At 38.1% G+C, this 14,713-nt stretch overlaps 1 protein-coding gene across 1 annotated transcript in view; it reads right to left on the bottom strand.

Moving 5' to 3' along the window:
* Positions 1-14,713, bottom strand: part of PTBP3 (polypyrimidine tract binding protein 3) — a 78,210-nt gene that overhangs the window by 25,849 nt on the left and 37,648 nt on the right. The window contains exons 4-6 of the mRNA XM_007936713.2: positions 13,048-13,212; positions 4,366-4,476; positions 2,603-2,777 (exon numbers count right to left, since the gene is read on the bottom strand). Coding sequence (XP_007934904.1) covers positions 2,603-2,777; positions 4,366-4,476; positions 13,048-13,212 — 451 coding nt within the window. The remainder of the gene's footprint in view (positions 1-2,602; positions 2,778-4,365; positions 4,477-13,047; positions 13,213-14,713) is intronic.

The following is a 14,713-nucleotide window of genomic DNA, read 5'->3' as shown; positions in this document are numbered from 1 at the left end:
TTTACCTCAAGTAGACACACGTCCTGGAAAGAACAATCATGGGAGAAGGAAGGGCTGCTTATGCACAGGGAGACAGCTCAGGGCGCAGGAGAGTATGGAGGGATGGTCACTGGGAAGAGGTAACTATGGGGAGGAAGTGGGAGGGGAGCTGTTGCATTGTGGTAAACTGTGGTAATGACATGAGACAAGGTATATGTGAACTGCTGTATGGAAAGTGAATTTGCTCTGTAAATCTTCACCCAAATCACAATAAATAATAAAATAAAGTTATTAAAATACTATAAAACTAGAATATAAGTAGGTATCTTTATGATCTCAGGATGGCAGAGAATTTTTTTTTAGTAAGATTTCACCCCCACAAAAAAAAAGCATAAATATAAGGGAAATGACAAATAAACTTTACTAGATTAAAATAGCAAGTAGGGAATAAAGCATTAAGTCACAAATTGAGAAAAATTATTTCTAACACACACAACCAAAAAAGGCTATTATATGGAATACATAAAGAATTCCTACAAATCAACAAGATAAAACAAGAATCCAAACACAAAGTCAAAAGATCTGAACAGAGAATCCTTAAGGCAGGATGGCTAATAAACATAAGTATGTACAACTCATTAGTAATCAGGGAAATGTAATAAGAACAACAGTCATTTGTAAGAATATGGATGAATCACAAAAACCTAATGCAATAAAGGAAGAACACACATGATTCTATTCACATAAAATCCTAAAGAGATGTGAATAACTGTAAAAAGTAGCATTTATGGCTGCACAGTACATAGTAAAAAACAAAAAGAAAACAAAGAAAAAAAAATGATTATCATAAAATTTGGGGCTGTGGTTACCTTGGGACAGGCAGAGCAGGAATGCAACCAGTAAGGAGGGGCACGCCGGTGCTTCTTCAGTACTGTACAGAGTATTTCTTAACACAGGGGATAGTTACTTGGGTGTTTCAAAATATATTTACAGGTTTTATACGCTTTTCTACAGGTACAATATATATTACTAAACTCAGGGACAGACTGCTTATGACTCAGTTCTGACAACTTTATAAGAACTACCTTTAAACAGACCTTTAAACCACACTGAAAGGACACTGAGCAACCAGTAAGGTAGAAAGAAAGTCAGGAGTGTGGTGTTTCAGAAGCCATAGCTGGGAAAAGAGAGGGGCTAGTGAACTGTGTCAAATACTAGTAAGAAGCAGAGTAGATAAACTTTCACAAAAATAACATAAGAAGTATTGCTCTCTGTTAATCACTTATCTTAGTATGCACACATCATTTTGCAATGACTAAAGACTTATATATAACACAACACAATGAAAAAGGATATGAACACTGTATTTTATATTTACATACCAAAATTTTTAACCACTTTTTAAAGTATCCTTTTCTTGCAGTGCAGACATCAAAAATATAGATTCAATTACTGCAATAAGTGCAGTTCTGCTTTTATAGCCAAGTTTTGGCAAATCTGAATGACAGCCTAATTTCTATTACTTGTTACTGAAGTATCAATAGCAAAAACCTTTGGCCCTGCCAGGTAGGCCATATAAGTATTGGTAACAAATATAAAACACAAACATTTGCTCAAATAGACCAAAACAGAAATTTTAACAATTTTAGGAATGTGTACTAAAAAGTTTACTTGACCATTTTCGTTATAAATTACTAGGGGGAGGGAGAAGCTTTTACTTTAAAATCAAGTTGCAAACTATTTTCTAGAATATTTTGGACAACCATGTGGCTGTTGGGATTCTTTAATTTTCTCACATATAAAATGAAGATGAACTAAATACTAATTAAAGTCTCTTTTAATAATAATATTTTACGGTACAATTTGAGGAAAAAAATCAATCATAAAGGTAATAAAGCTTAATACCATATCTAAATAATAAACTACACTTCTGAGAGCAAGAAAACCCAAGGAGCACACATGAACCTCAAGGTACAGCCAGCTGTGCCATGATTTCTTCCCTCATGCAAAGGGTTTTTGTTTTTAAATTTATAAATATACTGAGAACTAATTCTAAGTAAAAGAGGGAGGCACCTCAAAGCTGTGTTTAAAGAGACATTTAGAAGGCTACATTTCCATGAACGTAAAAAAACGCAACTTCACACTAACTTTTTAAGATAAAGATTTCCATCTCTGAAATTAAATAAATAAACTCTCTCCTTTGAATAAAAGACTTAATTTAGGCTTCATTTTGAAAATGTCACTACTTAAAAGGGAAAGACATTTTTTTCAAGAGCACTTATGGCAAAAGTCTCTTGGCTAGAAACCAACATGTTTAAAACAATATTTTAATCTGTAAGTGTATTAACTTGAAGCCAATGGTTGTGTGGTTTATAAAGAATGAATAGCATTAATATTAGAAAATAAATTGTAACTGATTTTCAGAATCTACTTATTTTGCTAACTAATAAAGCCTCCTAATATTAAGATTTAACCAAGGGGTACCTTTTGTTCCAAGATTCTTGGTTTCCTTTAGAAACCCCAAGAGAACTCAAGAAGAAAAGACTAACCGACATACATGGATTAATAAAAAAAACGCATGTCTTCAGAAAACTCGCTTGGTGAACAAAAGCAAACTACTCACCAAAAGCAGCAGCCATCGGAGGCTCAAGGGATGGCTGGCCATCGCCAGTGGGGAGGTCTAAGCGGGTGAAGTCCCTGCTTTTGTCATTGTTGTATTTCACATTAAGGCTGGTGAGCTTGGAGTAGTCAATGCGCAGAGTGCAGCACGCATTGTAGATATTCTGGCCATCCAGAGCCTACAGCAGGTGAGAAAGGGACTGATGTTTTCGCAAGACAGCAACACTGGTGCATCGAGCAGCCTCTACTTCGGCAAAGAGCAGCCATCAAGGCAGAGCAGAGAGCAACGGACTAAAAACCACAGACCTGGGTTTACTTTTACCTCTGTCCCTAACCGTGATTCCAAAGGAGAAAAAGAAAAGCTCTATGTTTCAGTTTTTTCATCTATAAAATAAGAACACCACCATTCTTGCCAATACATGCCTGTGGTAAAATCAAATGAGAGGAGAACTAGAAAACATTGGAAAACCATTGAGCATTATATAAAATACTAGCTACTATTACCTTACCTGCAGCAAAGGTTTAGACAGCTTAATTTTTCATTTCATCCTAAATCTTTTTGGTATGTTAACATGGGTTTGAAAGAAACAACACCTTTGTAAATGGCACTTTTTAAATTTACTCTGTAAATTTTATCTACCACTTAGTATTTTTTACCTGGTAATTTTATTTTGTAACATATTGAATAATAAATAAGATGAGGGAAATTTGGAGTCAGTTCTGACATATGATTAAAGATCAGTAATCCTTTCCCTCTGCAGTAATAAAAATTTAAGAGCAAAATCTGTAGTCAGTATGACTTTCACAAATGCTGAAATTTATAAAAATAGATACCAGAAATCAAAGCATGTAAAATTAAATAAAACACAACAAATATACAAAAATCTGACTTTTCATACTATTCACTGGCCAATATGCCACCATAAAGGCACAAAATAAGGTATTCAGGCAGACGGTGCAGCAAATGCAAAAGTGACACTCCTAACCAAGGACCAGAGACTGCCTGGTCCACAGGTTCCATAAACCTGAGTCCTTATCTTTGTGAAGAAATCAGAAATAATTCAGATAGAGACCAAAAAAAAACTCACTGCCGTCAAACTGGATTCGACTCATAGTGACCCTTCCTTGCGTTTCTGAGGCAGTATTTCTTCAGAAGTAGATAGCCCAGTCTTCCTTCCAAGGAGTGGCTGGTGGGTTTGAACCGCCAGCCTTCTCGTTAGCAGTCCATAAGACAATATTAAGGTTGAAGATAGACCTCAGTAGGCTAGAACAATGGGCCAAATATAACCAAACAGTATATAAACCTCTGTATTCTGTCAAAAAAGTCAAATACTGTTCTACCGGGAAAAAAAAAGAATAACATGAATCGACAGCAGCACATTTCCTAAAACTTAAAAGTCTTTACCAATTTAGAGTTCCATAGGAATCAATAGTGAATATGGTTACAAAATGTGCACTCAAGCAACCTCTGGCTGATTTAATACAAGTAAATGAAAGCACAGGGCAAAGAGAATCCTACTTAATTAGTCACATTACATAAAGAGTACTGTGCTCAACTGTAGCCTTTAAATATAATAGGAATGGGCTCTAGAGATCTAAGAGATGATGAGAATTGAAACCACGTCATATGAAGAAAGAAGCAGAAATGTTTTTAAAAGAATACCTAGTAAGCTGAAGTAAGGAAGAAGACATGATGGATTCCTTCAGATATCACTGAGGAATGTAATTAACAACTGAAAAATGAAAAATTACTATGATCATAATTACCATTCTGGCATAATGTGCATTCACTGGGTCAGCATACTGAAGCAAAGCTTGAAACTGATTATTCTTTGTAAAGGTGATAATCTTCAAGACTGTGCCAAATTTTGAAAATATCTGGAAAAAAGTTCAGATTAAGTTAAATCTATGGAAAATATTAAACTAAAAATATCTTTATAAATACAACTTGATTTATAGATCCTGTTTTTAAAGGAAAACTCATTTTCTCTATTAAAACGATAGCACACATCTCACTTAACAGGATATTCAAATGGCCACCAAAAACATGAAAAGATGTTCAAGGTCATTAGCCATTAGCCATTAACCAAACCAAACCCATTGCCATCGAGTTGATCTAACTCATAGCGACCTAGTAGGACAGAGAAGTCCATAGGGTTTCCAAGGCTGTAAATCTTTATGGAAGTAGACTGCCTCATCTTTGAATGTTCTTCTTTGTCTAATCATTTCTGTATCAATATCTTCCTGGAATATAATAGGTACACAGTAACGCTTATTTGTGGTAATTTTATACTAAAGTTTGTGACAGAGCATGGTTAATTTCCATTTTCAGACTGTGTTAATGTTTAGATTCTGTCTCTCATTTAATTCCAACAGTGGCCTGCTGAGTATCCTCAGTGACAGCTTATGCCTGGCTGTGTGATTTTTATATGAATGTGCTAACAGAATAGAAATCAGACCACACTGTCTAGCCATGGATAGCTATCTACAGTCCCTCGGCTTGTCTGCATTCAAACAAAGGTCAATCTTGTACTTTTGAAAGGTGACCTCCAGGAGTGGTTTCAGTTCCAGGTTTAAAGGTGTCCCAGGGCGACAGTCTCAGGGTTCTTCTGGTCTCTACTGGTCCATAAAGTCTGGCCTCTTTTTTAAGAATTTCAGTTCTGTTCCACATTGTTTTCCCACTCTATCCAGGACCATCTATTGTGTCCTTGGTCAGAATGGCTGCTAGTGGTAGCCAGACAGCACCCACTTCTTCAGGTCTTTGACAGATGAGGCTGTACTTCATGAGAGCCATCTGTCTTATAGTTTCTTCCATGAGCCTTTGGTCGTCTTCTTTCTCCTTTGCTCCAGACAAGTAGAGACCAAGAGTTGTATTTCAGATGGCCGCTTACAAGCTTTTAAGACCCCAGGTGCTACTCGCCAGACTAGGGTAAAGAATATAAACTTTATGACCTATGTTATAACAACTGAGCTAGTTGTCCCATGAGACAATGATCCTAAGCCTTCAAACCCAGTAAACCTATCCTGTGAGGCGGCTGTTTATGTCTAGGAAGAATCTGTAACTGTCCCTCTACCTGCTTTACTATATACATTTATATATATATATACACACACACATACATATACATATATATATATATATATATATGAATTTTGAATCTTTTTTTTGTGGTAGCTCTTTGTTGTGGTTACCCAGTACTGCTCTGACAAGAATATACCACAAATGAGATGGCCTTAACAAACAGGAGTTACTCTCTCACGGTTTGGAAGCTTTCAGTCCAAGTTCAAAGTGCCAGGCTCTAGGGGCTGAGTGAAAGCCCCTCAAACTTGGGGTCCAGCTCTGCCTCCTGCTCCCCGCCCACTGGAGCTAGAGGCATTTTTTTCACTCAGAGAGCTGCTGGCTGCTGAGGCTGACAAACCCAAGGTTGACAAGTAAAAAGGCATAGTCCTGATGTTACCAAACCACATGGCAGGCCATTAATTTAAGTCCATTTTAAGTCCCAAGGTTGGCAGAGCATGGCAGGCTGCTGAACAATGACATGGCTACATGCAGGGTCCAAGCATGTCATAAGCTAGAGACCATTCCCAAAGCTTTTATGTATGTGGCTAAAGCACTTGACTGCTAACCAGAAGGCTGGCGGTTCAAACCCACCAGCCACTCCTCGGAAGGAAGGTTGGACAATCCTACTTCCGTAGTGATACTGCCTCTGAAACCCAAGGAGGGGTCGCTATGAGTCGGGGCCGACTTGACGGCACATAACAACAACAACATGCTGTTTATGTACAGAAAGCAGACCATATACCCAAAGGCAGCTACTCAGCTGCTCACAGTAGATTTCACCATGGAGTTGATTACCAGTCTCATCATGGAGAATACTACATCCAGCTGCCAAGCCACTCAACCAGGCCTAGCCAAGTTGACACAAAAACACAATCACCACAATCTTATTGTTAGTAGTGTGTACTATTATACTACTACTATACTGCAATGAATAACTTGCTGATGTTATAATTCTCAGATGTTCACCCCCACATGTGCAATGTTAAAGATACTGATAATAAAAGGCAACAATTAAAAAAAAGAAAAGAAAAGAGGTACTCAACTTATGTCAGAACTGTCTTATGATGGAGCCGTTACAATGGAACCTTGCTGTAAGCTAGGCACTGCTTCTATGTATGCAGCACTGACAAGTATATAGCTAATGTCTACAAATACATCTGTATGTGCACACATGTATACACATGCACCTTCCTATACACAGATGCATACTTATCTACCTGTGTAACCACACATATCCTTTGGCTGATACTGCTGATATTGCAAAATTGTGTATGTGATAGCATTTACCGAAAATGTGCCCTATTATTATTTCTTAGTGTCATCATTTATGTTGGTCAAGCTGTACAGATTTCACCTGCATTTGGTATTGCCTTTCCCATCACTAAAAATAACAAGTGTCTACTATCTAGAAAGTGATTTCTCTTCCCTCACCCATCCCATCCCTAAGAACACTGTTTTCTGTATGGTTACCTATTCTTTTCTTTTTATAAACATGAGGTCATACAATATTCGTCCTTTTGCGATTGACTTATTATTTCACTCAGCATAATGTCCTCCAGATTCATCCATGTTGTAATGTTTGGGGAATCCATTATTATTCTTTATGTTGAATTCTACTGTATATATCAATGTACCACATTCTGTTTATCCATTCATAATTGATGAGCACTTATTTCCATCTTTTTGCTATTGCAAATAACACTGCAATGAACACAGGTATGCATATGTCTATTCATGTCATTGGTATTAGATCTCTAGGGTATACACCTAGGAAAGGAATTGCTGGATCATAAAGTATTTTTATTTCTAGCTTTCTGAAGAAGCACCATACCATTTTCCATAGCGGTTCTACCATTTACAATCTCACCAGCATTGGATTAAGGTTCCAATTTTTCCACAATCTCACCAGCATTTATGTTTTAATCAGCCACTTTTGCAAGGTGATATGGTATTTCATTGTACTTTTGCTTTGCATCTCTCTAATGGCCAATGGTTGTGAGCATCTTTTCATGTGTCTGTTGGCTGCTTGATGTTTTTTTTGGTGAAGTATCTGTTCATGTTCTTTTCCCATTTTTAAGTTGGACTGTTTGTCTTTTGTTGTGAACTATTCAAGTTTTCTATTTATTTTAGAGGTTAGACCCTTATCAGAGAAGTCATTCCCAAAGATTTTTTTCCCCAGTCTGTAGGTTCTCTTTTCACTCTTGTGGTAAAATCTTCTGATGAGCATAAGTATTTAACTTGTTGTTCATGTGTTTGTAATTGTGATTAATAATGTAGGTGGCATAGTGCCTAAGGCACTTGACTGCTAACCAGAAGGCTGGCGGTTCAAACCCACCAGCCACTCCTCGGAAGGCAGATTGGGCAATCTATTTCTGTAGAGATACTGCCTCGGAAACGCAAGGAGGGGTCGCTATGAGTCAGAGACAACTCGAAGGCACATAACAACAACAAAGAAAATTAGGTCCTATGGTTTTGTCCTTATTTAGTTTCCAAGAATTTTATAGTTTTAGCTTTAACATTTTAAGTCTTTTATTCATTTTGACTTAGCTTTCGTGTATGGCATGAGGTACAGATCCTGTTTCATTTTTGTACAAATGGATATTCACTTTTGCCAGCACCATCTGTTGAAATGACTGTTTCTTTTCCAATGAATGGACTTTGGCCCCTTGTTGAAAATCAGCTGCCTACAGATGGATGTGCTGACTTCTGGTTTCTCAATTCTATTCCACTGATTTATGTGTCAATCACTGAACCAGTATAAGGCTGCTTTGATTACTGAAACTGTACTGACTGTTCTGAAATCAAGAAGTGTGAGGCCTCCTGCCTTGTTCTTCAATACTACTTTGGCCATTTGAGGTCTCTTTTACATGGATTTACTTTTATTAATTACGAAGTCTTTGACTTTATTTTCCTATAATATTTATTTCGCTTTCATAAACAGACAAACACAGTCAATCCTAGGTGTGTCATATTGCGGTGTAGTAAATTACTTAGTGTGGCTTTTCTACCCATAAGTTTTTGTAAACTCCAAGGTGGGATTTTCTATGAGCAACTGAGGAGCTCCTGATTGCGGAAGTTGTCCACCTGGAGTATTTCTGTTGGGAGTGGCACAAAACAATGTTCTGGGAGGTGCCCACTCTCTCTCAGGTGCTTAGAGTTCTGATGCTATGATTGGCTAGTTTGACCACCGTGCCGGGCTCAAAAGGAGGCCTCCTAGAGGCAGAACTCTCTCTGACTGCTGGTTGAGGAAGACGTGCTGCTGAAAGAGACACGCGCCCTGGAAAGAGACACGTGATGCTGGGAAAGAGACGCAAGAGACACACATTGCTGAGTAAGACACCGAGGGACACGCACTGCTGGGGGAGAGACTGTGAGAGACTTGGCTGGGAGAGAGACTGAGCATTTTTCCTGAACTTGAATTGTAGCCTGGTGCTTTCCTAATAAACCTCATAATCTGTGAGTTCTGTGTGGCCACTGCAGCGAATTATCGAACCCAGAAGAGAGGTGGTGGGTGCTCTGGGAGGAACGGTTAGAGAAAGGGCTGGAGGGAGGTAGCATGTCTGGCCTGGCCGGAATAGGCCTTCGGTTACTGCTGGTAATCCTGTCTTTCTCTTGTGGGATTAGAGGAGGTCAGAACGTATGGCCTCCTTGCCCTTTTTGTACATATTATAAACTTTTTAGACTATAAAATAGAACTGAAAAAAGATACTAATGATCAAATTCTTGCAAAATTAATTTTCAAGGTGATTTTGTCTAAAAATCTTTATTTTATGTTAATCTTTATTTTATGATACAGTCACATCAGCTTTCATTCCATTATAATTTCTTGACATACAGGTTTCAATTCTTTACATTCATGGTTTTTATATTCTTGTTTTAGATGGTTCTCTCATTAGCAGCATGTAACTGCATGTATTTTTTAAGTTTCATTTAAAAATCTGGGAACTCTGGTAGCATAGTGCCTAAGGCACTTGACTGCTAACTAGAAGGCTGGCAGTTCAAACCCACCAGCCACTCCTCAGAAGGAAAATGGGGCAATCTACTTCCATAGTGATACTGCCTCGGCAACCCAAGGAGGGGTCGCTATGAGTCGGGTCCAACTTGACAGCACATAACAACAACAATATCATTTAACTCAGTCATTAAAATTTAAATTTACCCTATTATTTTGTATCTGTATCTGTTTTTCCTGTTCTATGTATTTTTTAATATTCTATATTTTTTTTGTAATTTTTATTGTGATTTGGGTGAAAGTTTACAGAGCAAATTCATTTTCCAAACAGCAGTTTATACACATTTGTTTCATGACACCAACTATAATCCCACAATGTTAACAGCTCTCTTCCCACTTCTTCTTCCCACTTCCCCCGTGTCCTTCTTCTCTATGCATTCCTGCTCCCTGCACTATCTCCTTGTGCAAATACTGCCCTTCTGTTCGCCCATGATTGACTGTCCTAAGCAGTATTATCTACCTGGTGTAAATGTTCATTCTATATGCCTGTCTATATTTTGGCTGGAAGCCACAGAAGCAAGTTCAATTCCAGGCCTGAAGGGTAACTAGGGGCCATAGTCTTGGGGGTATCCCTAGGATCTATCAGAGCAGTAAGTCTGGTCTTTTTTATGATTTTGAGTTTTGTTCCACATTGTTCTCCCACTCTATCCAGGATCTCCTGCAGTGGTCCCTATCCGAGTGGTTGACAGTGGCAGCTGGGCACCATCTAGTTCTTCTGATCTCACAGTCATATAGGCTGAGGTTCTCATGGTCCACTACTCTCTTAGACTAATTGTTTCCATGTGTCTTTGGTTTTCTTCATTCCTCTTTGCTCCAGATGAGAAGAGACCAATTGTTTCATCTAGATGGCTGCCTGCAAGCTTTTAAGACCCCAGTCACTATGCACCAAAGCCAAACGTAGAACAATGTTTTTGTGTAGTATGTTATACCAATTAAGCTTGATGTCCCCCGTGACCATGGTCCCAAGCCCACAGGTCCAACAACCTCACCCTGTTAAGGTGGCTGACTGTGGCTAAGAAGTAATTATAACTTTGCCCTACTGTTCTATTTATATGGACATTCTCACAGCACATACAAATACTTATGTAGATATCGTATGTGATTTTTATTAAGGTAGAACTTGACCAAAACTGAAACTGCTTACAGGTAATCAATTATAAAAAATGCATTCATAGTAGAACATTTTTTAATAGCAAGGACATTGGCCACAACTTGTTTACAACAGTTTTTGTAGTAAACTAAATGATACGACTTAAGAACCAGAAGGTTAGTATTACCAGTAAGGAAATGAGGTTAGTATTTCTAGTTAGGAAATGATGGGGTAGGGGAGTCTGCATGTTAAGGCCTTAATAAGGAGTTTGATTTTATTCCAATAGCAATGGGAATGAAGGTTTAATAAGGGATTGCTGTAACTGAATACCTCAATAGCTGTTATTGGTCTCTCAGAATTACTCTTCATCTGATGGATGCATGATTGCTTTATTGGGGAGAAACAAAATTTGTTACTCCTCTCAAAAGAAATAATAAATGGAATGATAGGGCAGGAACACATGACTCTAGCTAAGCTCACTACTAACTGAAAGTAGTGCTGAACCACAGACACAAAGAAAGACATCTTTTATTAAGGAGTTTATGTTAGTAGTAGCTGCAATATCGTGGTGGGCAAACGCTAACAAACAAAATCGATGAATCACAGAGTGTTCAGGGCTACTTTGTGGGAAGAGCAGAAGGGAAGAAAATCCACCAGAACAACGAAGGCAATGATTAACCAACTGCTGAATCCTTCTGGGGAGCAACAATGGCTCTGGATGACACCGTTATCTCACTCACAGCAACCCCCATAGAGTATCTAAGGCTGTAAATCTTTATGGAAGTAGATTGCCTCATCTTCCTCCCACAGAGCAGCTGGTGGGTTTTAATCACTGACCTTCTGGTTCGCACCCAAATGCCTTATCTACTGCACCACCAGAGTGCCATAAATGATATATTTTAATATTTGCATGCATGCTACAGAACCATACTGGGAAATGTGGGTTCTAGTCTGAGCTCTATCACCAACTGGTATAATCACTGAACTTCTAAGGTCCCCAGTTTCTGTACTTGTAAAATGTGAGAATAGGAAAAGATGCATTCCTCTCCTTGAACACACACACACGTGCACACATTTCTATGATTCTTCATAACAAAGGTATGAAACACATTTAAGTGATTCTTGGCCTGATATCGTGCTGCACAATACATATTGTGACATAAATAGGAAAATAAGCAGGAAATATATTTTAGTGTTTTAGTATTGTAATAAGGAGCTCTGGTAGAGTAGTGGGTAAGGCATTTGGCTGTTAACCAGAAGGTCAGCAGTTCAAACCCACCAGCTGCTCCATAGAAGAAAGATGAGGCAATCTAGTTCTGCAAAGATTTCCAGCCTTGGAAACCCAATGGGGGTCACTATGTGTCAGAACTGACTCAACGGCACCGAGTTTGTTTTTTTTTTCACTTTAGTATTTTAAATATATAGGTTGGCACGTAAAATGAAATGGAATCAATATATAACTGAAGGGGATTAAAACTGACTAAAGTTGTTGGGCTAGATGTCAAATATTTAGGGATTTAAGATTACCAAACAACCGTACTTTTTCTTTTAAGGATATGTATTTATCTTAATATGGAATATTAGTTAAAAATAATAACAAGCATATCAAACAAAATGCTAGACTACACACCTGGAAACTTCAGTTCTAATTGGCTCTTTACTTATTCTCTTCAATATTAATATTTATTACCCAAGCCTCACTTTTATCCACTAAAAATTACATAACCAGATGACCTTCCAGTTCTTAATTTCTACATACCACTTGCCATGATATGGTAGAATGCCTTTTTCAAGATAGTTTAGACATTAATGGATAGTTCATGATGGCTATGTTGACATCAGTCAATACTGAACATGGTACTTGCACTTTCCATATGAAGACTTATTGTATACCTTCCTTTCAGGGTTTTTTAAACAAAAATAGATAATGTCATACGCAAATATAAGGAAGAGTCAGTAGAAATGAATTAGTTGTCTTCCATAGGGATTTTCTTCCTCAGGAACAACCACTACCAGGGACTGGCCTAAGTTTTCTCTGCTTTGTTCATTTCCTTTCTTAGTTATTAAAAAACTGACCTTCTCACACACCATTCATCATGTTAGAAACAAAGAATTCTCTCCCACTTGACACCATTTCCTACATAAAACAGGATGGTTAAAAAAAAATTTAATTAATTAAACAAATACATAAACCAAAAGCAACAACCTAGAAAACTTATTAGATACAAAATACAAAGAGTTACAGAGGTTACATTTGACTGTTTCCATGAGAGAGTCCTTCCTTACCTGGTGAAGAACTTCCAGAGTAACAGGGTAAAAGAGGTTCTCAATAATTATTCGTAGCACAGGGCTCTGCCCAGGCAGTACTGTGCCTTCATTGGTAGGCGCTCCAGAAAGGGCCAGGCTTCCTGAATGGGCAGCACTGACGGCCTGCAATGCTGCTTGGGCTCTCTATAAAACAATCCAAAATGAGAATCCTCAATTGTACACAGGCATTATATGAACCGTAAAATAAGCTGATATAGAACAACAAAGTAATACAGTCCAATAAAAATATAGATTCTACTTTCTCTAGATACACAGATCCTAAATTTGTAATAAGTCAAGAGTCAAAGAACTTAAAGCTGCTTAAATTTCCCTGATGAGAAATGCAAAGAAAAAAATAAATCCCAAAAAGAGAGAACATCTGGATATGATTTTCTTTGCTAAAGAAAAGGATATTTCCTAATTTTTAAAAGACGCTGTAAAAGCAATATTAAAAACCATTCACGTTTCTCTTCTTCCTTCTCTTCCTTAACAATTCTGTTCCTAAGCATACAACAGGCTTATGTATGGGTGAGGAGGGGAGCTGTGGTTGCTCAGAGTGGGATAAAAAGAGCCAGTCACATGGGAAGGCATCCTGGTTTGGAGCACCAGAGCCTGGGCAGGGTGAGGAAACCACCTACGTAGTAGGGCTGTCTGGCAAGGGGACTCTGAGACCAAGTAAAGTAAGGGAAGTTTTCTATGTGTAAGGTGGCCCAGTGCTAGAAATCAGAGCCTGAAAAGCATCAGAAGAGTGCAAAGGGCATCCAGAAGAAGGTAGCCTGCAAGGTGCATCAGAGTCCAAGAAAGTCAGAGGGGTCCACATGGTACAGGTGGTTGGTGAAGACAGTTCAAACAGGGTGAAGGGGAGGTCTGTGGGGTGGGAAAAGCTGGTAGAGAGTCAGTCTCAGCAGGTAAGGAGGTCATTCAAGGAAGGAGCAGCTTGGCACAAGGTGTTAGTTAAGAGACCAATCTCAGGTGGTAGACAAGCTTCTAAAAATTATTCTCCACTAAAAGATCTGGGTGCTTTGCAAAAACAGTTGGCTCCAGAGCCAGGGCAAGGAAAAAGTATAAGCTGAGTGGAAACCTTGGAGTGCTCAAAGAATGATGGTGACACATCAGAAAGACGTGTCAGCATGGTAGAAGGGACTCCCACTGGCCAACTGTGGAACAATTTGATCATCAAAATAAATAATGATTATAACAAATAATAACCAATCAAAATAGGAAACCTTGACTTCATAATGATATAAACTGAAAGTTGATCAGTTTATTTACATTGTCTCAAAGTACCTTCCCATAAACTACTACTCTTTTTCCCTTTGTAATAAATAACTTTACAGTGTAGAAACTGGCCAAAGTGATCAAATAACACATAACCAGTAAGGCAGAAAACTGAAATTATGTGCCTTCTGATAGGATGCAATGAGAAGACTATAAATAGTCTTACTTCTCAGATGCTCTTGCCAAATTTATCCTGAATCTAGTCCAAACTACATGGTATTGGTACAATGACGGACACATAGACCAATGGAAGAGAACTGAGAACCCAGAAATAGCTCCATCGACTATGGTCAGCTGATCTTTGCAAAGGGCCAAAATCCATTAAACAGGGAAGAGAATGTTTGTTTAATATATGGTGCTGGAAAAA

Source organism: Orycteropus afer, unplaced genomic scaffold (genome assembly GCF_000298275.1).
Source record: "Orycteropus afer afer isolate SDZICR_OR568_19922 unplaced genomic scaffold, OryAfe1.0 scaffold00037, whole genome shotgun sequence".
NCBI lineage: Eukaryota > Metazoa > Chordata > Mammalia > Tubulidentata > Orycteropodidae > Orycteropus > Orycteropus afer.
Note: the sequence above shows the minus strand (reverse complement) of the source record. Positions and strands in the feature narration are given on the sequence as shown.